The sequence below is a fragment of the Heptranchias perlo genome, chromosome 23 (genome assembly GCF_035084215.1).
Source record: "Heptranchias perlo isolate sHepPer1 chromosome 23, sHepPer1.hap1, whole genome shotgun sequence".
Lineage (NCBI taxonomy): Eukaryota > Metazoa > Chordata > Chondrichthyes > Hexanchiformes > Hexanchidae > Heptranchias > Heptranchias perlo.
Genome location: NC_090347.1, coordinates 44,127,856 through 44,153,839, shown reverse-complemented (window position 1 = coordinate 44,153,839; position 25,984 = coordinate 44,127,856). Strand labels below are relative to the sequence as shown.

Here is a 25,984-nt window from a genome sequence, read left to right as displayed (position 1 = left end):
CAATCAGGAATCTGGGTGGGGCTTACTGAACTCACCTGTCAATCAGGGGTCTGGGTGGGGCGAACTGAACTCACCTGTCATGATGTGGAGATGCCGGTGATGGACTGGGGTTGACAATTGTAAACAATTTTACAACACCAAGTTATAGTCCAGCAATTTTATTTTAAATTCACAAGCTTTCGGAGTCAGCGGTCTGGGTGGGGCTTACTGCGAACCCACCCGTCAATCAGGGGTCTGGGTGGGGCTTACTGAACTCACCTGTCAATCAGGGGTCTGGGTGGGGCTTACTGAACTCACCTGTCAATCAGGGGTCTGGGTGGGGCTTACTGAACTCACCTGTCAATCAGGGGTCTGGGCGGGGCTAAGGCGATTGACAGTGAGGGCGTTGAGAAATGCGTCAATCTAGGGCGGTGTGGCCGATTAACCAATGGGAAGCGCCGGACGGTGGGTGCGGCCATTACTGGGCGGGGCAATGGGGGTTTGATTGACAGGTGTGGCCGGAGCGCTGCGGGAGAATGGCGGAGCCCGAGGCCGGTGTTGATGCTTGTCAGCGTTTGATGGAGGAGACGGTGCGCATTTTCAGGGAGACTTACCCGGCCTGTGAGCCGACTATCGCCGTGGCAGCCCCGGGAAGAGTGAATATGATCGGAGAGCACACGGACTATAACCAGGGATTCGTGCTGCCCATGGTGAGCCGGGCGGGGGCGGGGAAAAGGAAAGGAGGAGAGAGGAGGGGACGCGGGGTGGGGAAGGTGGTCAGGGTGATGGATGGAAGGGAGGGAGCGTGAAGTGAGTGGGAGAGAGGGAAGGGGCATTGAGGTGGGAGGGAATGAGGGGGGATGGGGCTCGGGAATTGAGAGGGAGTGGGGGGGGGGGTGAGAGAGTTGAGGGGGAGGGGGGTACGAACATACGAATTAAGAGGCCATTTGACCCCTCGAGCCTGCTGTGCCATTTGACCCCTCGAGCCTGCTCTGCCATTTGACCCCCTCGAGCCTGCTCTGCCATTTGACCCCCTCGAGCCTGCTGTGCCATTTGACCCCTCGAGCCTGCTCTGCCATTTGATAAGATCATGGGTGATCTGATTGTGACCTCAACCCTACTTTCCCATCTACCTACTATAACTTTTGACTCGCTTGTTAATCAGGAATCTATCGAACGCAGCCTTAAAAATATTCAATGACCCTGCCTCCACCGCTCTCTGGGGAAGGGAGTTCCACAGACTCACGACCCTCTGAGAGAAAAAATTTCTCCTTTATTTTTAAACTGTGGCCCCTAGTTCTAGTCTCCCCCACAAGGGGAAACATCCCCTCGGCATCTACCCCTTCAAGTCCCCTCAGGATCTTATGTTTCAATAAGATCACCTCTCATTCTTCTAAACTCCAATGTGTACAGGCCCAACTTGTCCAACCTTTCCTCATAAGTTAACCCCCTCATCCTAAGAATCAGTCGAGTGAAACCTCTCTGAACACCCCTCCAAAGCAATTATGTCCTTTCTTAAATAAGGAGACCAAAACTGCACATAGTATTCTAGATGTGGTCTCACCAATGCCCTGTACAACTGTAGCAAAACATCTCTACTTTTATATTCCATTCCCCTTGCAATAAACAACAGCATTCCATTTGCCTTCCTAATCACTTGCTGTCCCTGCATACTTACTTTTTGTGATTCATGTACTAGGACACCCAGATCCCTCTGTACCTCAGAGTTCTGCAATCTCTCTCCATTTAAATAATATACTGCTTTTCTATTCCTCCTGCCAAAGTGGACAAGTTGATAGAAAAAAATAGGAGCAGGAGTAGGCCATGCGGCCCTTCGAGCCTGCTCCACCATTCAAAATGATCGTGGCTCATCCTCTATCTCAATACCATATTCACGCTCTCTCCCCATATCCCTTGATGCCTTCTGTGTCTATAAATCTATCTAGCTCCTTCTTAAATATATTCAGTGACTTGGCCTTCACAGCCTTCTGTGGTCGAGAATTCCATAGGTTCACCACCCTCTGAGTGAAGAAATTTCTCCTCATCTCAGTCCTAAATGTCCTACCCCGTATCCTGAGACTGTGACCCCTCGTTCTGGATCCCCCAGCCAGGGGAAACATCCTCCCTGCATCCAGTCTGTCTAGCCCTGTCAGAATTTTATATGTTTCAATGAGATCCCCTCTCATTCTTCTAAACTCTAGTGAATACAGGCCGAGTCGACCAAATCTCTCCTCATATGGCAGTTTTGCCATCCCAGGAATCAATCTGATGAACCTTTGCTGCACTCCCTCTATGGCAAGTATATTCTTTCTTGGGTAAAGAGACCAAAACTGCACACAATGCTCCAGGTGTGGTCTCACCAAGGCCCTATATAACTGCAGTAAGACATCCTTGCTCCTGTACTCAAATCCTCTTACAATGAAGGCCAACATATCATTTGCCTTCCTAAGTGCTCAAAAGTTCACATTTTCCCACATTGTACTCCATCTGCCAAATTTTTGCCCACTCACTTAACCTATCTATATTCCTTTGCAGACTCCTTATGTCCTCTTCACAACTTACTTTCCTACCTACCTTTGTGTCATCAACAAATTTAGCAACCATACATTCGGTCCCTTCATCCAAGTCATTGATATAGATTGTAAATAGTTGAGGCCCCAGCACTGATCCCTGTGGCACTCCACTTGTTACATCTTGCCAACCTGAAAATGACCCATTTATGCCTACTCTCTGTTTCCTGTTAGCTAACCAGTCCTTTATCCATGCTAATATGTTACCCCCCTACACCAAGAGCTCTTATTTTGTGTAGTAGCCTTTGATGTGGTACCTTGTCAAAAGCCTTCTGGAAATCCAAGTACACCACATCCACAGGATCCCCTTTATCCATGTTGCTTGTTACTTCTTCAAAGAACTCTAATAAATTAGTCAAACACGATTTCCCTTTCACAAAGCCGTGTTGACTTTGCCTGATTGCATGGAGATTTTCTAAGTGCCCTGCTATAACCTCCTTATGATGTGGAGATGCCGGTGATGGACTGGGGTTGACAATTGTAAACAATTTTACAACACCAAGTTATAGTCCAGCAATTTTATTTTAAATTCACAAGCTTTCGGAGATTTTCTCCTTCCTCAGGCAAATGTTTCAAGATCTCCTTGAAGCCTACGCATTTATACATATTGAACAATAAAACATGGTGTTTACAGACTGGTGTTGCCTGAGGAAGGAGAAAATCTCCGAAAGCTTGTGAATTTAAAATAAAATTGCTGGACTATAACTTGGTGTTGTAAAATTGTTTACAATTGATAACCTCCTTAATAATAGATTCTAGCATTTTCCCTATGACAGATGTTAAGCTAACTGGCCTGTAGTTTCCTGCTTTCTGTCTCCCTCCTTTCTTGAATAGAGGAGTTACATTCGCTATTTTCCAATCTGATGGGACCCTTCCAGAATCTAGGGAATTTTGGAAAATTAATACCAATGCATCTACTATCCCTGCAGCCACTTCTTTTAAGACCCTAGGATGAAGTCCGTCAGGACCTGGGGACTTGTCAGCTTTTAGTTCTAATATTTTTTTCAGAACCCTTTCCCTGGTGATTGTAAATGTTTTAAGTTCCTCCCTCCCTTTCACCTCTTGATTCACAATTATTTCTGGCATGTTATTTGTATCCTCTGCAGTGAAGACGGACGCAAAATATCTGTTCAATTCATCCGCCATTTCCTTATTCTCCATTATTAATTCCCAGACTCTCTAGTGGACCAACACTCACTTTACTTACTCTTTTCCTTTTAAATACCTATAGAAACTCTTACTATCTGGTTTTATATTTCTAGCTAGCTTTCTCTCATACTCTAATCTCTCCCTCCTTATTATTCTTTTAGTCATTCTTTGCTGTTTTTTATATTCTGACCAATCTTCTGACCTGCCATTAATCTTCGTGGAATTGTATGCTTTTTCTTTCAATTTGATTCAATCTTTAACTTCCTTAGTTAGCCACAGATGGTACGTCCTTCCCCAGAGTCTTTCTTTCTCACTGGAATGTACCTTTGCTGAGTGTTATGAAATATCTCATTAAATGTCTGCCACTGCATTTCTACTGACCTATCCCTTAACCTAATTTCCCAGTTCACTTTAGCCAGCTCTGTCTTCATGCCCTCATAATTGCCCTTATTTAAGTTTAAAACACTAGTCTTAGACTTTTCTCTCCCTCAAACTGAATGTGAAATTCAATCATATTGTGATCACTGCTACCTAGAGGCTCCTTTACAATGAGGTCATTAATTAATCCTGTCTCATTACACATTACCAGATCTAGAATAGCCTGCTGTCTGGTTGGCTCGAGAACGCGCTGCCCTAAGAAACTGTCCAGAAGGCACTCTATGAACTTATCTTCCAGGCTACCTTTGCCAATCGGATTCTTCCAATCTTTATGTAGATTAAAATCACCCATGATGATTGCTGTTCCTTTCTCACAAGCCCCCATTATTTCTTCCTGTATACCCTGTCCTACAGTATGGTTACTGTTAGTGGGCCGATAAACTACTCCCACAAGTGACTTCTTGCCTTTACTATTTCTTATCTCTACTCAAACTGATTCTACATCTTGGTCTTTAGAACTAAGGTCATTTCTCTCTATTATACTCATGTCATCCTTAATTAACAGAGCTATCCCTCCACCTTTTCCTAGCTTCCTGTCCTTCCGAAATGTCAAGTACCCTTGAATATTCAGGTTCCAGCCTTTGTCATCTTGCAGCCATGTCTCTGTAATGACTATCAGATCGTATGTATTTATTTCTATTTGAGCTGTCAATTCATCCATTTTGTTACGAATGCTACGTGCATTCAGATACAAAGCTTTAATGCTGTCTTTTTACTATTTTTGCAACCTCTAGCCTTATCTGCTGATGCACTCTTAAGTTTGCGTGCTCTGTCCCTTCCTGCCACTCTCTGATTATCATTTCCCTTATTGCTACCTTGCTCTCTTGCCTTGTCTTCTTTCTTTAATTTATCACATCTTCCCTTGCTTGATCCCTCGCCCCCACTATTTAGTTTAAAGCCTTCTCTACCACCCTAGTTATACGATTTGCCAGAACACTGGTCCCAGCACGGTTCAGATGAAGCCCGTCCCAATGATACAGCTCCCACTTTCCCCAGTACTGGTGCCAGTGCCCCATGACTTGAAACCCATTTCTCCCACACCAATCTTTGAGCCACGAATTTAACTCTCTAATCTTATTTATTCTGTGCCAATTTGCTCGTGGCTTAGGTAATAATCCAGAGATTATTACCTTTGAAGTTCTGCTTTTTAATTTAGCCCCTAGCTGCTTATACTCCCTAAGCAGAACCTCTTCCCTCGTCCTACCTATGTCGTTGGTACCTACGTGGACCACAACAACTGGATCCTCCCCCTCCCACTGCAAGTTCCTCTCCAGCCCAGAGCAGATGTCCCGAGCCTTGGCACAGGGCAGGCAACACAGCCTTCCGGACTCTCGTTCTCGGCTGTAGAGAACTGTGTCTACCTCCCTGACTATACTGTCCCCTTCTACCACTACATTCCTACTAACTCCCCCCCACTTGAATGGCTTCCTGTACCACGGTCAGTTTGCTCATCCATCCTGCAGCCTCCGCTTTCGTCCATAAAGGCTGCAAGCACCTCAAACCTGTTGGACAATTGCAAAGGCTGAGGTTCCTCCAGAGAGTTGAGGGAAGGGGGAGGGGAGGTGAGAGAGTCGAGGGAGGAGGGAGGGGGTAGGGGGGGGTGGTGGAGTCGAGGGAGGGGGCAGGGGGGGGTGGTGGAGTCGAGGGAGGGGGCGGGGGGGGTGGTGGAGTCGAGGGAGGGGGCGGGGGGGGTGGAGTCGAGGGAAGGGGCGGGAGGGTGGTGGAGTCGAGGGAGGGGGCGGGAGGGTGGTGGAGTCGAGGGAGGGGGCGGGAGGGTGGTGGAGTCGAGGGAGGGGGCGGGAGGGTGGTGGAGTCGAGGGAGGGGGCGGGAGGGGGGTGGAGTCGAGGGAGGGGGCGGGAGGGGGGTGGAGTCGAGGGAGGGGGCGGGAGGGGGGTGGAGTCGAGGGAGGGGGCGGGAGGGGGGTGGAGTCGAGGGAGGGGGCGGGAGGGGGGTGGAGTCGAGGGAGGGGGCGGGAGGGTGGTGGAGTCGAGGGAGGGGGCGGGAGGGTGGTGGAGTCGAGGGAGGGGGCGGGAGGGTGGTGGAGTCGAGGGAGGGGGCGGGAGGGTGGTGGAGTCGAGGGAGGGGGCGGGAGGGTGGTGGAGTCGAGGGAGGGGGCGGGAGGGTTGGGTAGGGGTTGAGGGAAGAGATGGGGTAAGAGGGGGCGAGTGGTGAGGAAGGAGGGAGAGGGTGCAGAGGGAGGGAGGGGTCGCGAGGTGGGGAGGGAGGGAAAGGGTGCAGGGTGAGAAATGGAAGGAGGGGGCATGGAGGAGAGATGGGAGGAATGGGGCATGTGGTGAGAGAGAGGAGGTGCGAGGAAGGGAGGAAAGGGGCGCGGCCTGAGGGAAGGAAGGGGCGCAGGGTGAGGTGTGGAGAGAAGGTATGGGTGGGAGAGGGGGTGCAGGGTGAGAGATGGAGAGAGAGGGTGAGGGTGGGGGGGGAGAGCGTGAGAGTGAGGATGGGGAGAGAAGGGTGGGGGCTGAGAGGGGTTGGGGCTGAGAGAGGGATGGATGCGAGGGATGGGGTGGTTCTGAGAGGGAGGGAGGAGGTGGGGGTGAGTTAGGGAGGGGTGGTGGTGAGAGGGAGGGGAGAGGATGTGGGGTGAGGGGGGGAAAGGCATGGGGTGAGAGAGAGGGGAGGGGTGAGGGTGTGCGAGGAGAAGGAGGGGTTGCAGAGGGATGGTGAGGGGGTGGGGAGGGTGGCAGTGTGTGGACAGTGGGAGGGGCTGTGGGTGGGGAAGGAGGGGGTGTGGATGGAGAGGGAGTTCTCACCAGTGTCCTAGCCAATATTTATCCCTCAACTAACGTCTAAAGCTGATAATTATCCCATTGTTGTATGTGGGATCCTGCTGTGCGCAAACTGGCTGCCGCGTTTCCTACGGTACAAAAGTAGTTAGTTGGCCATGAAGCGCTTTGGGACGTCCTGAGGTCATGAAAGGCACTATATAAATACAAGTCCTTTCTTGCACAAAAATGTTTGCTGGGTGCTGAACGAGGGACATGATGTGGAAGGTTAGTTACTCAGTGGAGGCCGGAACACGAGGAAGGGAAGCTGAATGGAAGAGATGAGAGAGATTCATCAGGCTTTGTTTTTCAGTTGTCTAATTTTAGTAACTGTTGATGGTGGGCTGCTAACGACCTCCTGTTAATCCCGCAGGCTCTCCCTTTGGTCACGGTGGTAGTCGGGTGTAAGAGCACAGATGGGGTCATCTCGTTACTTACCACGGCAAAGGAAGCAGACGAACCAAAGCGACTGGAATTTCCTGCGCCGTCGGAAGCAAACCCTCTGAGTCCTGGGTTACCTCGCTGGGCCAACTATGTGAAGGGAGTTATTCAACACTACAGGGGTAAGAGGTGGGAAGAGAGCACTCATAGTGTCAGTAGACTGCTGTCGTACTGAGCTTTTGACCTTTGCAGATCTGGGGGAGTCCAAATCTAAGGGCCATAAATATAAAATAGTCACCAATAAATCCAATAAGGAATTCAGGAGAAACTTCTTTACCTTGAGGGTGGTAAGAATATGGAACTCGCATGGAGTAGTTGAGGCAAATGGTATAGATGCATTTAAGGGAAAGCTAGATAAGTACATGAGGGAGAAAGGGATAGAAGGTTATGCTAATAGGGTTAGATGTGGAGCATAAACATCAGCATAGAGCTGTTGGGCCGAGTGGCCTGTTTCTGTGCTGTAAATTCTATGAAATTCTATGACTGACTCTCACCTCTGGAAAGTTGTAATTAACCCAAATTGCCCTTTTTATATAATTTTATGTATTTTTTTAACCTTCACTCTTGGCATAGCGTGCCATTATGTGTGTTTGGATATGCTGGTATCATTACTCCAGGCCCCTTGCCAGAGCTGCACTTTAAGTCAAAAGAAAGAATGAACTTGGATTTATGTAGCACCTTATCAAGTGTTTTAGTGCTTCATATATAATGAGATACTTTATGGACGAACTCGACAGCCAGTTTGCACTTGGCAAGATCCCACAACAAACAAAGATGAATGAACAGTTTTTCATGGTGTTGGTTGAGGGAGGAATATTGGCCAGGACACTGGGAGAACTCTGCTTTTCCAATAGTGTCATGGGATTTTTATATCCACCTGAATAGAGTGATGTGGTCTTGGTTTAACGTGTCAACCTGAACAGGCGGCACTCCCTCATTGCTATACGAAGTGACAGCCTAGATTATGTGCTCAAATCCTGGAGTGAAGCTTGAACCCACAACCTTTGAATCAGAGGTACGAGAGCAACTGCACCTAACTGGACTTGAGGTACTTTCAGTTCCACTCTTCACCCTCCCACTTGGGGAATAACTGGTCTCTCTTGATGCTACAGCTGAAGTTTTTGTTACCGTTGAAACTTAACTGGCACTTGGGACACCTTGCATGCTAGTACTGAGTTCTGATTCCCTTGGCCTGGGAGCAGTGTGGAGACCCATTAAACAATCAGAGAATAGAATTACATAGAATTTACAGCACAGAAACAGCCTATGCAAGTATTTATACTCCACATGAGTCTCCTCCCATCTTACTTCATCTAACCCTATCAGCATATCCTTCTATTCATTTCTCCCTCATATACTTATCTAGTCTCCCCTTAAATCCATCTATGATATTCGCCTCAGCTACATGTAGTAGCAAATTCCACATTCTCACCACTCTGAGTAAAGACATTTTTCCTGAATTCCTTATTGGATATTTTAGTGACTATTTTGTATTTATGACCCCTAGTTTTGGACTCCTCCACAAGTGGAAACATCTTCTCTACATCTACCCTATCAAACCCCTTCAGAATTTTAAAGACCCTAGGGGTCACCCCTCAGTCTTCTCTTTTCTGAAGAAAAGAGCTCCAGCCTGTTCAATCTTTCCCGATAGTTATAACTTCTCAGTTCTGGTATCACCCTTGTGCAAAAATAGGTTTACATACCTTGTAAAAGAAGAAGTAGTTGAGCTTATTGGATGGGCTAAAAATTGATAAAGAGGAGGTAGTCGAAAGGCTGGCTGTACTTAAAGTAGATAAGTCACCTGGTCCGGGTGGGATGCATCCTAGGTTGCTAAGGGAAGTAAGGGTGGTGCCAGAGGACTGGAGGATTGCAAATGTTACACTTTTGTTCAAAAAAGAGTGTAAGGATAAACCCAGCAACTACAGGCTAGTCAGTTTAACTTTGGTGGTGGGGAAACTTTTAGAAACGGTAATCCGGGACAAAGTTAATAGTCACTTGGACAAGTGTGGATTAATTAAGGAAAGCAAGCATGGATTTGTTAAAGGCAAATTGTGTTTAACTAACTTGATTGAGTTTTTTGTTGAGGTAACAGTGAGGGTTGACGTGGTGCTCCAAAAGGCGTTTGATAAAGTGCTTCGTAATAGGCTTGTCATCAAAGTTGAAGCCTTTGGAATAAAAGGGGCAGTAGCAGCATGGATACGAAATTGGCTAAGTGACAGGAAATAGAGTGTAGTGATGAACGGTTGTTTTTCTCACTGGAGGGAGGTATTCAGTGGTGTTCCCCAGGGGTTGGTACTGGGACCACTGCTTTTTTCGAAATATATTAATGACTTGGACTTGGGTGTACAGGGCACAATTTCAAAATTTGCATATGACACAAAACTTGGAAGTGTAGTGAACAGTGAGGAGGATAGTGATAGACTTCAAGAGGATATAGACTGGTGGAATGGGTGGACACGCGGCAGATGAAATTTAATGCAGAAAAGTGTGAAATGATACATTTTGGTAGGAAGAACGAGGAGCGGCAATATAAACTAAAGGGCACAATTCTAAAAGGGGTGCAGGAACATAGAGATCTGGGGGTATATGTGCACAAATCTTTGAAGGTGGCATGACAGGTTGAGAAAGCGGTTAAAAAAGCATACGGGATCCTGGGCTTTATAAATAGAGGCATAGAGTATAAAAGCACGGAGGTTATGATGTACCTTTAGAGAACACTGGTTCGGCCACAACTGGAGTATTGTGTCCATTTCTGGGCAATGTGGTTTAGGAAAGATGTGAAGGCCTTAGAGAGGGTACAGAAGAGATTTACTAGAGAGGTTCCAGGGATGAAGGACTTCAGTTATGTGGATAGACTGGAGAAGCTGGGATTGTTCTCCTTAGAGCAGAGAAGGTTGGGAGGAGATTTGATGGAGGTATTCAAAATCATGAAATGTCTAGACAGAAGTAGATAGAGAGAAACTGTTCCCATTGGCGGAAGGGTCAAGTACCAGAGCACAAAGATTTAAGGTGATTGGCAAAAGAACCAAAGGCGACATGAGGAAAAACTTCTTTACACAGCGAGTGGTTAGGATCTGGAATGCACTGCCCGAGGGGGTGGTGGAGGTAGATTCAATCGTGGCTTTCAAAAGGCAATTGGATAAGTACTTGAAGGGAAAAAATTTGCAGGGCTACGGGGAAAGGGCGGGGGAGTGAGACTAGCTGGATTGCTCTTGCAGGGAGGCGGCACGGACTCGATGGGCTGAATCTCTCTGTTCCTGCACCCCTTCTATGATAACTTCTGCTTTTCAATTCTATTCTTCTAGAAATGCGCCCCCATACTTTGTTTGCATTTTTATGGCCTTATTAACTTGCCTCACTATTAATGATTTATGTATCTGTACCCCTAGATCCTTTGCTCCTCTACCCCATTTAGATTCTTATTTTCCAAGGAGTTTAGGGTTGGAGGTTTACTTTTCACCTCAGGTTTATTTGAGAAGTTTAGCTCATTTTAATTGTCTTTTATATTAACCAGTTCAATGTATATTAAATGACCCAAACCAATCACAGCAAGAACACTCCACACTGAGTAAATTAGCTAACCTCCCCCCATGGGCAGACACAGATACGTGAACTAATATCACTTTATTAACCTGTCCGTGATAACTTATTAATGTCATCATAAGATTAAGAATTCAGAAGTGCACAAAGGACTTGAGTAAATATTAACTGACAAAGTTCAATAGTTATAGGCTCAAACATAGTTTAAATGTACCACAACTTGGCATCTGCTGGGCTCTACTTAATACAAAACCAGGTTTAACTCAGTCCAAGATTACAGAGGCAGTTGAATGGATGGTCTCTACCATTGTTTGCAAATTCCTCCATGGCCTCGGCCCTCCCTATCTCTGTAACCTCCTGCAACCCTCCGAGATCTCTACGCTCCTCCAATTCTTGCCTCTTGCGCATCCCCGATGTTTACCGCTTCACCATTGGCGGCCGTGCCTTCAGCTGCCTAGGCCCTAAGCTCTGAAATTCCCTCCCCAAACCCCTCCGCCTCTCTACCTCTCTCTCTAAGATGCTCCTTAAAACCTATCTCTTTGACCAAGCTTTTGGTCACCTGTCCTAATATCATCTTATGTGGCTCGGTGTCAATTTTTGTCTGATTACGCTGCTGTGAAGCGCCTTGGGACATTTTACTACGTCAAAGGCACTATATAAATTCAAGTTTTTGGTGGTGACAAAGAAGTCCGTGATCTTCTTGCACTTGTTGGTGAGGGTGGAGGGGGCAGGGGAGAGAGGAAAGAGCTTCTAGTCCTTATTGGGCCTGTTGGAAGGCCAATAAGAAGGTAGCCTGTATTTTTTCTGTGCTTTCATTGGCCATTCTCAGGATGCTTGTTACACAGTGGAGGCGTATAATCCACTGTTGCATTGATAGTTTGATAGTGGGAGCGTACGGATCTACAGCTCGCAGCAAGTTACCACGCTGAAAACACCAGCAGAGCAGTCTGCCTCCAGATATAGCCTACAACTGGGGCATGGGAGAGGAGCCTGTCTGATTGCTGCTAACTCTAGATCTGCACACCCCCTCACCCCCCAAACCTAAATGTTACAAAGAGACAATACTTGTCAATCTGTCTACCACTTGTTTCCCATTTCATGGTTTCAAATTGCTCGAGAGTAGACATTTTCTTTAGAATTCCCCCCCCCCCCCCCCACAAACAAACTCCATGCTTTTACGAATGGGAGTGCTGCCAAGAAGAATTAATTAGCCTTTAAAACACACTACTGGGTGTCCACTAGATTTTATTTAACTATACAGTATAGTTCTTTTCTTGAGCATTTTTGCTTACTCTCTCACCCATACGGATTTTGCTCTGTGTTGTATCCCTGTAGCGAGCCCACTCCCTGGGTTTAAGGCAGTGATGGCAAGTAATGTCCCATTAGGAGGAGGGCTGTCCAGTTCGGCATCCTTGGAAGTGGCGATGTACACCTTCCTACAGCAGATCTGTCCAGGTGAGTGAGGCAAGCTACTGTGTAAATGGAAAATGATTGGGTCTCCACCGTACCTCATTGTCTCTTCCACTCCCAAAAAGGTCCAATAATGGCGATTGTGACGGGCTTCCTGGACCACTGGATCCTTTCCAGTCCAGTTGTTGAGTTTGAGTAATGGAGGTACTCAAATGACCATGCGCTGTAATTGCTCAATGAACTTTCCCTGCTCTTTGGCTGGATGACCAGATATTACTAATCTACCCTGTTTTCAGCAATCACAGAGCAGGACTGGCTGTTGCTACAAAGTCTTTGGCCTGGATCGTCCTATTGCCCTGGTGGATAAAGGACTTTTGAAGGTCATAGGAGGATTATAGTGTAGTGGTTATGGTATTGGACTGGCGACTCAGAGGTCATGAGTTCAAATCCCAACAGGGCAAGTTGTGAAATTAAATAAATGATTCTGGTAATTTGTGGGCTGGCAACAGAAAAATGACCATAAAAAGCTGTAGGATTGTTGTAAAAACCCAATTGGTTCACTGATGTCCTTCAGGGAAGGGATCTGCCACCCATACCTGGTCTGGGCTACACGTGACTCCAGTCCCACACTGTAGTTGACTCTTCATGCCCTCTGAAATGTTGTTCAGGGCAACTAGGGATGAGTAATAAATGTGGCCTTGCAAACGGCAATTGATACTAGCTCAATTGCTAAATTTAAATGTGAGATAGATAGCTTTTTGGCAACCAAAGGTATTAAGGGATATGGGCCAAAGGCAGGTATATGGAGCTAGATCACAGATCAGCCATGATCTTATCAAATGGCGGAGCAGGCACGAGGGGCTGAATGGCCTACTCTTGTTCCTATGTTCCTATGCGTCACTCACTCGCCAATGGAGACCCGGGAAAGTTTGCTGAGGGGAAAAATACAGAATCTGTTGCTTATTGACCACATTCAATGGGCACTGCTCTAAGCTCTGGCATAGACTTTGGAAGATGGATGCGATAAGTGTGGCACAGACTTTGGATGGGAGAGAAGAGTCGTGTAGATTCTGCAGGGATATACATTCTGGGAATGGGGAGCATAGTGTGGTCTGCGTGCTACAGAGGAAACATACATCTTAATGTAGCGGGGCACAGTTCATGTTCTGCAGTGCCAATGAGCCCTGACTATGTTTTGAATTTCTGACCATCAGACGACGGGGATTTAGTGGAGAAGGCCCTGACCTGCCAGAAAGCTGAGCACACGTTTGCCTCCATGCCCTGCGGAATCATGGACCAGTTCATCTCAGTGATGGGGAGAAAGGATCACGCCTTGCTTATCGACTGCAGGTGAACGGCAGAAGGAATGCGTCTGTACTGAGGACAGTCTGTGGTCTGACTGTAATCTGTGTGACTCCAGCGGCAACCTTGGCTCAGTGGTAGCACTCTCGCTTCTGAGTCAGAAGGTCATGGGTTCAAGCCCCACTCCAGACACTTGAGCACAAAATCTAGGCTGACACTCCCAGTGCAGTACTGAGGGAGTGCTGCACTGATGGAGGTGTCGTCTTTCTGATAAGATGTTAAACCGAGGCCTCATCTGACCCCTCAGGTGGACGGAAAAGATCCCATTGCACTATCTTGAAGAAGAGCAGGGGAATTCTCCCCAGTGTCCTGGACCAATATTTACCCCTTAACCAACATCACTAAAAAACAGATTATCTGGTCATTACCTCATTGCTGTTTGTGGGATCTTGCTGTGCACGAATTAGCTGCCGCATTTCCTACATTACAAAAGTGACTACACTTTTAAAAAGTACTTGATTGGCTGTAAAGTGCTTTGGGATGTCTAGAGGATGTGAAAGGTACTATATAAAAGCAAGTTGTTGTTCTTCTCTGTGCCAGCTCACGAGAGAGGTCAAAAGAGACAGCAAGTCAGAGGTTCATCATAACTCTAAGGGGTTCTGCTGACCAGATACAGGGTTCAGCGTCACCCCTTTGCTCCTGAGTTTGGTGATTCATGCTATGGTGCAACTCTCTGGTGTCCTGCCCAGTCTTTGCGTGCGAGTGTCGACCAGAGTGTTGTACATTGAGAGGCAACGCAATACGAGCCCAATCCTGCGCTCACCTGACTTCCACAGGTGCACACACTCCAGAAAAGTTGATTACATCGGGATTAGAATGTCTCTACTCTGCTCCCAATCACTTGCCTCAACCCTGGCCTCACCAGACCAGCCTGACTTTATTTCCGTCTCCCACACCAGCCATCCCATGGCCTTGAGGAGTGAAATTGCCAATTAGTTTTATTCTGCAAGCCCATACCAACTAGGAACTTGACCGAGGCTGACCAACTCATTTCACGTAGGACCCTTACAGCCAGGGAAGAAACATTCACCCCATTGATCTCATTTGGATTTGAATCTAATGACAACAACAACTTGCATTTATAAGAACATAAGAACATAAGAAATTGGAGCAGGAGCAGGAGTAGGCCAATCGGCCCCTCGAGCCTGCTCCGCCATTCAATAAGATCATGGCTGATCTGATCCCAACCACAAATCTAAAGAACACAAGAAGTAGGAGCAGGACCCGGCCACACAGCCCCTGGGCCCTCTCCGCCACCCACAGGGCATTGACCGATCCGAACTCAGCTTCATGTCCAATTTCCTGCCCGCTCCCCATAACCCCTAATTCCCTTTACTTCTAGAAAACTGTCTATTTCTGTTTTAAATTTATTTAATGATGTAGCTTCCACAGCTTCCTGGGGCAGCAAATTCCACAGACCTACCACCCTCTTAGTGAAGAAGTTTCTCCTCATCTCAGTTTTGAAAGAGCAGCCCCTTATTCTAAAATTATGCCCCTAGTTCTAGTTTCACCCATCTTTGGGAACATCCTTACCGCATCCACCCGATCAAGCCCCTTCACAATCTTATATGTTTCAATAAGATCGCCTCTCATTCTTCTGAACTCCAATGAGTAGAGTCCCAATCTACTCAACCTCTCCTCATATGTCCGCCCCCTCATCCCCGGGATTAACCGAGTGAACCTTCTTTGCACTGCCTCGAGAGCAAGTATGTCCTTTCTTAAGTATGGAGACCAAAACTGCACGCAGTATTCCAGGTGCGGTCTCACCAATACCCTATATAACTGCAGCAATACCTCCCTGTTTTTATATTCTATCCCCCTAGCAATAAAAGCCAACATTCCGTTGGCTTTCTTGATCACCTGCTGCACCTGCATACTAACTTTTTGATTTTCTTGCACTAGGACCCCCAGATCCCTTTGTACTGCAATACTTTCCAGTCTCTCGCCATTAAGAAAATAACTTGCTCTCTGATTTTTCCTGCCAAAGTGCATAACCTCACATTTTCCAATATTATATTGCATCTGCCAAATCTCCGCCCACTCACCCAGCTTGTCTATATCCCCCTGCAGGTTTTTTATGTCCTCCTCACTCTCTACTTTCCCTCCCATCTTTGTATCATCTGCAAATTTTGATATGTTGCACTCGGTCCCCTCCTCCAAATCGTTAATATAGATTGTAAAGAGTTGGGGACCCAGCACCGACCCCTGTGGAACACCACTGGTTACTGGTTGCCAGTCCGAAAATGAACCATTTATCCCAACTCTCTGCTTCCTGTTCGATAAGCAATCCTCCACCCATGCCAGAATGTTACCCCCAATCCCGTGATTTTTTATCTTAAGTAATAATCTTTTATGTGGCACCTTGTCGAATGCCTTCTGGAAGTCTAAATACACTATGTCCACTGGTTCCCCTTTATCCACCCTGTACGTTATATCCTCAAAGAACTCAAGCAAATTTGTCAGACATGACTTCCCCTTCATAAAGCCATGCTGACTTTGTCCTATTAAATTATGCTTATCCAAATGTTCCGTTACTGTCTCCTTAATAATAGACTCCAAAATTTTACCCACCACAGATGTTAAGCTAACTGGCCTATAATTTCCAGCCTTCTGCCTACTGCCCTTTTTAAATAACGGTGTTACATTAGCAGTTTTCCAATCTGCCGGGACCTCTCCTGAGTCCAGGGAATTTTGGAAAACTATCACCAAAGCATCCACAATCCCTACTGCCACTTCCCTCAAGACCCTAGGATGGAAGCCATCAGGTCCAGGGGATTTATCCGCCTTGAGTCCCATTAATTTACTGAGTACCATCTCCTGATTGATTTTAATCGTATTTAGCTCCTCCCCCCATAGAGTCCCCTGTTTGTCCAGTGTTGGGATATTCTTAATGTCCTCTACTGTAAAGACTGAAACAAAATATTTGTTCAGCATTTTTGCCATCTCCATGTTTCCCACCATTAATTTCCCGGTCTCATCCTCTAAGGGACCTACGTTTGCCTTAGCCACCCTTTTACTTTTTATATAACTATAGAAACTCTTGCTATCTGTTTTTATATTTTTTGCTAATTTCTTTTCATAATCTAACTTCCCTTTCTTAATCAATCCTTTAGTTACTTTTTGCTGTCTTTTGAAGAATTCCCAATCTTCTATCCTCCCACTAAGTTTGGCTACCTTATATGTCCTTGTTTTTAGTCGGATACTATCCTTGATTTCTTTACTTAGCCACGGATGGCTGTCATTTCTTTTACACCCTTTTTTCCTCAGTGGAATATATTTATTTTGAAAGTTGTAAAATAACTCCCTAAATGAACACCACTGCTCATGTACCGTCTTACCCTTTAATCTATTTTCCCAGTCCACTTTAATCAATTCCGCTCTCATACCATCATAGTCTCCTTTATTCAAGCTCAGTACGCTTGTTTGAGAATCAACCTTCTCACCCTCTAATTGGATATGGAATTCAACCATGTTGTGGTCGCTCGTTCCAAGGGGATCCTTAACTAGGACATTATTAATTAATCCTGACTCATTACACAGGACCAGGTCCAAGGTTGCCTGCCCCCTAGTAGGATCAGTTACATACTGCTCAAGAAATCCATCCCTGATGCACTCAATGAACTCGTCCTCAAGGCTGCTCTGCCCAATTTGATTTGTCCAGTTAATATGATAATTAAAATCCCCCATAATTATAGCTGTTCCCTTATTACATGCCCCGACTATTTCCTGATTAATACTTCTTCCAGCAGAGTTGCAACTATTAGGAGGCCTATATACTACGCCCACTAATGTTTTTTTCCCCTTATTATTCCTTATCTCCACCCAAACTGTTTCATTATCTTGATGCTTTGTCCCAATATCATTTCTCTGTATTACAGTGATTCCTTCCTTTATTAACATAGCCACCCCACCTCCCCTTCCTTCCTGCCTGTCCTTCCTGATTGTTAAATACCCTGGCATATTTAATTCCCAGTCGTTGTCACCCTGCAGCCATGTTTCTGTAATGGCCACAAGATCATACCCATACGTAGTTATTTGTGCCGTTAACTCGTCCATTTTGTTACGAATGCTACGTGCATTCAGATAAAGAACTTTCAAATCTGTTTTGTGACGCTTAGTTCCTGCTTTTTCCTTTTTTAACACTTTACCTATTACTCCATACCTTCTGTCCCTTCCTGTTACGCTTTCCTCTCTCTCCCTGCTCAGGTTCCCAACCCCCTGCCACTTTAGTTTAAACCCTCCCCAACAGCACTAGCAAACACTCCTCCTAGGACAGCGGTCCCGGCCCTGCCCAGGTGCAGACCGTCCGGTTTGTACTGGTCCCACCTCCCCCAGAACTGTTTCCAGTGTCCCAGGAATTTGAATCCCTCCCCCTTGCACCATTCCTCTAGCCACGTATTCATTTGAAATATCCTCCTATTTCTACTCTGACTAGCACGTGGCACTGGCAGCAATCCTGAGATTACTACCTTTGAGGTCCTATTTTTTAATTTACCTCCTAACTCCCTATATTCTGCTTTTAGGACCTCATCCCCTTTTTTACCTATATCGTTGGTGCCTATGTGCACCACGACAGCTGGCTGTTCGCCCTCCCCCTCCAAAATGTTCTGTAGCCGCTCCGAGACGTCCTTGATCCTTGCACCAGGGAGGCAACACACCATCCTGGAGTCTCGGTTGCGGCCGCAGAAACGCCTGTCTATTCCCCTTACAATTGAGTCCCCTATCAGTATAGCTCTTTCACTCTTTTTCCTCCCAGCCTGTGCAGCAGAGCTACCCGTGGTGCCAGGAAGTTGGCTGCTGCTGCCTTCCCCTGATAAGTCATCCCCCACAACAGCATCCAAAGTGGCATATCTGTTTGAGAGGGGGATGGCCACAGGGGACCCCTGCACTACCTGCCTGCACCTCTTACTCTTCCTGGTGGTCACCCATTCACTTCCTGCCTGTATACCCTTTACCTGCGGTGTGACCAACTCGCTGAACGTGCTATCCACGAGTTTCTCTGCATCGCGGATGCTCCACAGTGAGTCCACCCGCAGCTCCAGCTCCGAGATACGATCGGTCAGTAGCTGCAGGTGGACACACTTCCCGCACACATGGTCGGCAGGGACACTGGTAGTGTCCATGACTTCCCACATCTTGCAGGAGGCGCATATCACGGGTGCGAGGTCTGCTGCCATGACTTGCCTTAGCTGAGTTACCCCTTTTAAATTACTTTGAAATTAGAAAATGTTAACTATACTAGGGACCTAGGTTCACTAAAAAAAAACACTATCTGCTATAAAACCTTCAGATCTTCCCTTTCTTATTACTTTACTTACAGGAAAATGGTAGAAATACTGACCTGAACCTACTCACCAATCAGCTGCCTCCCCTGTGCCGCGTCACTTTCTGACTGGTGACGTCACCCCGAACTGCCGCTGGTCTCAGAGTCTCGCTCTCAGAGTAAGCTCTGGTCTCGCTCTCTCTGCGCTGTTTTTAACCCCGCTCTGGTCTCGCTCTTTCCCGCCGCTCACCGACTGGACTCTCGCTCTCTCCCGCCGCTCACCGACTGGACTCTCGCTCTCTCCCGCCGCTCACCGACTGGACTCTCGCTCTCTCCCGCCGCTCACCGACTGAACTCCCGCTCTCTCCGCGCTGTTTTTATCCCCGCTCTGGTCTCGCTCTTTCCCGCCGCTCACCGACTGGACTCTCGCTCTCTCCCGCCGCTCACCGACTGGACTCTCGCTCTCTCCCGCCGCTCACCGACTTTAACGTAGTAAAACATCCCAAAGCGCTTCACAAAAGCGTTATCAAACAAAATTTGACACAGAGCCACGTAAGGAGATATTAGAACAGGTAACCAAAAGCTTGGTCAAAGAAGTAAGTTTTAAGGAGGAGAGAGAGGTAGAGAGGCGGAGAGGTTTAGGCAGGGAATTCTAGAGCTTAGGGCATAAGCAGCTGAAGGCATGGCTGCCAATGGTGGTGAGACTAAAATCGAGGATGCGCAAGAGGCAAGAATTGAAGGAGCGCAGAGATCTTGGAGGGTTGTAGGGCTGGAGGAGGTTACAGAAATAGGGAAAGGCAAGGCCATGGAGAGATTTGAAAACAAGGATGAGAATTTTAAAATTGAGGCGTTCCCGGACCGGGAGCCAATGTAGGTCAGCGAGCACAGGGGTGATGGGTGAACAGGACTTGGTGTGAGTTAGGATACGGGCAGCAGAGATTTGGATGAGCTCAAGTTTATGGAGGGTGGAAGATGGGAGGCCGGCCAGGAGAGCATTGGAAAAGTCGAGTCTAGAGATAATAAAGGCATGGATGAGGGTTTCAGCAGCAGATGAGCTGAGGCAGGGGTTGAGACGGGCAATGTTACAGAGGTGGAAGTAGGCGGTCTTGGTGATGGAGAGGATATGAGGTCGGAAGTTCATCTCAGGGTCCAATAGGACGTCAAGATTGCGAACGGTTTGGTTCAGTCTCAGACAGTGGCCAGGGAGATGGATAGAGTCGGTGGCTAGGGAATGGAGTTAGTGGCAGGGATTGAAGACAATGGCTTTGGTCTTCCCAATATTTAGTTGGAGGAAATCTATGCCTATCCAGTACTGGATGTCGGACAAGCAGTGTGACAAATCAGAGACATTGGAGAGGTCGATAGAGGTGGTGGTGAGGTAGAGCTGGGTGTCATCAGCGTACATGTGGAACATGACGTGTTTTCGGATGATGTTGCTGAGGGGCAGCTTGTAGATGAGAAATAGGAGGGGGCCAAGGATAGATCCTTGGGGGACTCCAGAGGGAGCGGTGCGGGAGCGGGAAGAGAGGCCATTGCAGATCTAAGTCCCAAAGGTGAAAGCATAGTATCTAACCCACTGTACCTCATCTTGCACCTCTCTTCAACTTATCCTCTCATATTTACACAATTTAAGCTTTCCAGTTATTTTGATACCTAAATCAGGAATCTGCTGGTGGACAGGGGCAACATCTGATTCAGTAGTAAAGTGAGGGCTGGCTGGGAACATAGGCGGGAGGAGGGACATTTCAGTCACCCAAGAGCCAAGCAAGTAGGATCAAAGTGATTTTCTATCCATGCAGGTAATTAAACTAGTAGATGAGGGATTATCCAATAGATAGAGATTTTAACAAGGCATTTCATAAAGTTCCACATGTGAGGCTTTTAAGAAGATGAAAGCTTCTGGAATTGATGGTAAAGTGAGTGAAGGGGGATTGTTTTGTGCATGGGAGGCGATTTCTCTACTTATATATTGCACTCTCACTCATTCTCTTTGTGTGTCTTTTATTTGATTCGAGAAAGATCTGTCCCTCAGTCCCTGCCAGTGTATGTTTTGTTCAGTTGGAGCATAGGGTTTTTTCAGAATGGGAAAAGGACATGGGGTCCCATTCTTTCCTCATGGATCAACCCACCCTACCCACCTCCTCATCATATCTCAGTCTCTGTCTCCACCTGCTGTCTCCCCACCCCGGCCTGCGCTCTCAATCTCCTCCACCTTCCCCTCTGTCTGCCTCTCTTTCTGGGCTTTTCTGCACTCCTGTACCTCAGATGCTTGGAGTCGGAGTGAACTAATACGCTTTTCTACTGCAGGACTTGTCAGTTTAGGATAATTATACATTGATGCATTTGGTCTTGCCCGATTCAGACTGAGTGCAAAGTAGTAGCACTGTGGAAAAAGTCGAGAACTGAGACTCCGTGAGTGTGACCCTTGCTGAGTAAACATGGGTCCTGACCACACTTTGGGGGAAGGGAAATCTATGTGGAAAGGAGAATATTGAGTTTTCCGAGCCCGTGAAAGTTCTGGGAGATGAGCAAGTATTGTTTTAACAACAGCTTGCATTTATACAGCGCCATTAACGTAGGTAAACATCCCAAGGCGCTACACAGGAGTGTAATCAGACAAAATTTGACACTGAGCCACATGAGATATTAGGACAGGTGAAGGCAGTAGGTTTTAAGGAGCGTCTTAAAGGAGAAGAGAGAGGCAGAGAGGCTTAGGGAGGGAATTCCAGAGCTTAGGGCCTAGACAGGTGAAGGCATAGCTGCCATTGGTGGAGCGAAGAAAATGGGGGATGCGCAACAGGCCTGATTGGAGGAGCACAGAGATCTCGTAGGGCCGGAGGAGGTTAGAGATGGGGAGGGGCGAGACCATGGAGGGATTTGAACACGAGGATGAGAATTTTAAAATCGAGGCGTTGCTGATCCAGGAGCCAATGTGGGTCAGTGAGCACAGAGGTGATGGGAGAGTTTTGGATTAGCTTAAATTTATGGAGAGTGGAATATGGGAGGCCGGCAAGGAGGGCATTGAATATTCAAGTATAAAGGTGACAAAGGCATGGATGAGGGTTTCAGCAGCAGATGAGCTGAGGCAGGGGCGGTGACGGCCGATATTACACAGGTGGATGTATGGGGTCGGAAGCTCAGCTCGGGGTCAAATAGGATGCCTGGGTTGCGAACAGTCCGGTTCAGCCTCAGATAGTGGCCAGGGAAGGAGATGGAGTCGGTGGTTAGGGAACGGAGTTTGTGGCGGAGACCGAAGACAATGGCTTTGGTCTTCCCAATATTTAATTGGAGGAAGGTTCGGCTCATCAGACAAGCAGTCTGGCAACAAATAGGCAGTGAAGGGGTCAAGGGTGGTGGTGGCGAGGTAGAGCTGGGTGTCGTCAGCGTACATGTGGAACCTGACACTGTCTTTTCAGATGATGTCGCCGAGGGGCAGCATGTAGAGGAGAAACAGGAGGGGGCCAAGGATAGATCCTTGGGGGGACTCCAGTGGTAGCAGAGGGGGTAGAGATGCCATCGCAGCAGATTCTGTGGTTACGACTAGATAGTTAAGCGTCCACTCATGCCTTGTGGGTACTGATACCTGGAGAAAAGTGCTCTTTTAAACAGAGAGGGGGGAACTTAGAACTGGTATTTTAATTTAACCTAAAAGGGTAGCACTGAGTAGCTCATTATGACCAAAACAAGAAACAGTTTTACAAGTGCCCCCTCAAGAAGAGGACACTGTTAATAAAACACTAATGATCCACTTAAACTAAAAGTTGCTCTCACCAAAATGTCCCTAAATTATTATTGTATCTCATATCCTATGATACAGTTAGTGTCCTGCGGAACCCACAGATCACAGGAGGCCTCATGGGGGAGCTGTACTCTATCTAACCCATATTGTACCTGCCCTGGGAGTGTTTGATGGGACAGTGTAGAGGGACCTTTACTCTGTATCTAACCCGTGCTGTACCTGCCCTGGGAGTGTTTGATGGGACAGTGTAGAGGGACCTTTACTCTGTATCTAATCCGTGCTGTACCTACTCTGGGAGTGTTTGATGGGACATTGTAGAGGGAGCTTTACTCTGTATCTAACCTGTACCGTATCTGTCCTGGGAGTGTTTGATGAGACAGTGTAGCGGGAGCTTTACTCTATCTAATCCATGCTGTATCTGCCCTGGGAGTGTTTGATGGGACAGTGTAGCGGGAGCTTTACTCTATCTAATCCATGCTGTATCTGCCCTGGGAGTGTTTGATGGGACAGTGTAGAGGGAGCTTTACTCTGTATCCAACCCGTGCCGTTCTTTGGGACCTGTGCTCATTGCCCTCAGCGTGAGGCAGCTGAATTCATGGAGACATTTAACCAGATGCTCTTTTAACTTCAGGTCTTTGGAGGTGACCCCTGTGCCCCTCATTGACCCCAACCTGGTGGTCCTCATCACCAACTCCAACGTGCGACACACCCTGACAGGCAGCGAGTACCCGACCCGGCGCCAGCAATGCATGGAGGCTGCAAAGGCGCTTGGGAAAGAGAGTCTCAGAGATGTTTGTATGGCTGATTTGGAAGGTGAGTACCAGCTCGGGCTTTGTACCTGTATTTTGGGGGTGGGGGGTGGAGGAGGAGTACTGGGAGGAGTGTTTAAGAATGGTGTGAGCGTGACTGGATCCATCGCCGTGAAGATCATGGTGCAGGATATACGGGTGAGGTAGTGGCATGACCCGGCATTTGTGAGGAGAGGTGAGTGTGACCATCAGCATACAGTGCGCAGGTAATCTATACTTTGCCTCGGCTGGTGATTTCTCTCCCTCAGATACTTAATTGTACTTTAATTGAATAAGTACTTAATTGGCTGTAAAGTGCTTTGAGACATCCTGAGGTCATGAAAGGCATTGTATAAATGCAAGTCTTTTCAGATTCATTAGGGTTAATTGTGAGTTTAGGCGATAGTGTAAAACGGACAATATCGATTCAGCCATCCGTTATACATCTCTCCCCATTTTCATTTGATGCTTCTTCAGCAGCACCTCACAAACCTGCGACCTCCACCATTTAGAAGGACAAGGGCAGCAGGTGTATGGGAACACCATCACCTCCAAGTTCCCCTTCAAGTCACAAACCATCCCGACTTGGAAATATATCGCCGCTCCTTCATGGTCGCTGGGTCAAAATCCTGGAACCCCCTACCTAACAGCACTGTGGGAGAACCTTCACCACACGGACTGCAGCGGTTCAAGAGAAAGGCCCACCACCACCTTCTCAAGGGCAATTAGGGATGGGCAGTAAATGCCGGCATTGCCAACGACTCCCACATCCCAAGAATTATTTTTTTAAAAAGCCCATCTCTGTCTAGTTCCTGAAAGCTCCCTCTCGCTGTCCCACTCAGTCCCCACCAGCACAGTTTTCTGCTTACAGCCTGCTCAAAGTGCACAAAGGATCTCCGGTGACAGCTGAACAGCACAACACTGATTTATGGATTCAGAAATTCCAGTGCAGGCTTTCATTCGCTTAATGGTGCCGGTATCTCTGCCTCAAAAAAGGATAGAACAGGATACTTTCTAAATGGGAAAACGTTAAAAACAGTGGATGTCCAAAGGGACTTAGGGGTTCAGGTACATAGATCATTGAAGTGGTTTGAACAGGTGCAGAAAATAATCAAGAAGGCAAATGGAATGTTGGCCTTTATATCTAGAGGACTGGAGTACAAGGGGGCAGAAGTTATGCTGCAGCTATACAAAACCCTGGTTAGACCGCACCTGGAGTACTGTGAGCAGTTCTGGGCACCGCACCTTCGGAAGGACATATTGGCCTTGGAGGGAGTGCAGCATGGGTTTACTAGAATGATACCCAGACTTCAAGGGTTAAGTTACGAGGAGAGATTACACAAATTGGGGTTGTATTCTCTGGAGTTTCGAAGGTTAAGGGGTGATCTGATCGAAGTTTATAAGATATTGAGGGGAACAGATAGGGTGGATAGAGAGAAACTATTTCCACTGGTTGGGGATTTTAGGAGTAGGGGGCACAGTCTAAAAATTAGAGTCAGACCTTTCAGGAGTGAGATTAGAAAACATTTCTACACACAAAGGGTTGTAGAAGTTTGGAACTCTCTTCCGCAAACGGCAATTGATACTAGCTCAATTGCTAAATTTAAATGTGAGATAGATAGCTTTTTGGCAACCAAAGGTATTAAGGGATATGGGCCAAAGGCAGGTATATGGAGTTAGATCACAGATCAGCCATGATCTTATCAAATGGCGGAGCAGGCACGAGGAGCACCTGTTCCTAGGTTCCTCTGCCCCACCTCTGCACCTGATTCCATTTCCCGTCTCTTTCCCCCGTTCTCTGTAATTTTTTTTTTCCCCTCGAGTGTTTATTGAATTCACTCTTAATGATACTGACTGGCGCTGCTCCAGTAGCCACTTAAGGCAAAGCTTTCCATATTCTCCTAACCCACATTAAAGAGCAGCAGGAATTATTAGCATTGGCAAAAGGGTGTTAGAAGAAAGACAGAACTTGCATTTATATTGCATCTTTCATGTCCTCAAGATATCCCAAAGTGCACCACAGTCAATGAATCACTTTTGAAGTGCACTCAGTATTGTCTTGTGGACAAACGTGGGAGCCAGTTTGCACGCAGTAAAATCAAACGGACAGCAGATGAGATAAATGAACAGTTATTGTCTCTTGGTGGCGGTGGTTATGGGATTATAGGCAATAATTGCTGACTCCCTTCACCACAGGAAATAATTTGTCTGAAACATTTTTTGTTAGTTCCCTTCATAATCTTGAAATCTTCCACTAGATTGCATCAAAATCCTCTGGTTGCCAAAGAAAACAAGGGTACCAAGTTTATCTCATTGCTGTTTGTGGGATCTTGCTGTGCGCAATTTTGGTGCCGTGCTTCCCACATTACAACAGTGACTACACTTCAAAAGGACACTGTTGGTTGTAAAGTGCTTGAAGACGTCCTGAGCTTGTGAAATGCACTCAATAATTGCAAGTCTTTCTTTGAGGCAATCGGTTTCTTGGGCCCCCCCCCCCCCCACCGCCTCGGTCTCCTCCCCCCCA

General features: G+C 47.0%; 1 protein-coding gene across 1 annotated transcript in view; it reads left to right on the top strand.

Annotated features, from left to right (window-relative positions):
* The first annotated feature begins 472 nt into the window (after positions 1–472).
* The window catches only part of galk1 (galactokinase 1), a 36,394-nt gene continuing 10,882 nt past the window's right edge, over positions 473–25,984 (top strand). The window contains exons 1-5 of the mRNA XM_068004392.1: positions 473–689; positions 7,291–7,480; positions 12,234–12,353; positions 13,523–13,658; positions 23,304–23,485. Of these exons, the coding sequence (XP_067860493.1) occupies positions 516–689; positions 7,291–7,480; positions 12,234–12,353; positions 13,523–13,658; positions 23,304–23,485 (802 nt within the window). The 5' untranslated portion in view covers positions 473–515. The remainder of the gene's footprint in view (positions 690–7,290; positions 7,481–12,233; positions 12,354–13,522; positions 13,659–23,303; positions 23,486–25,984) is intronic.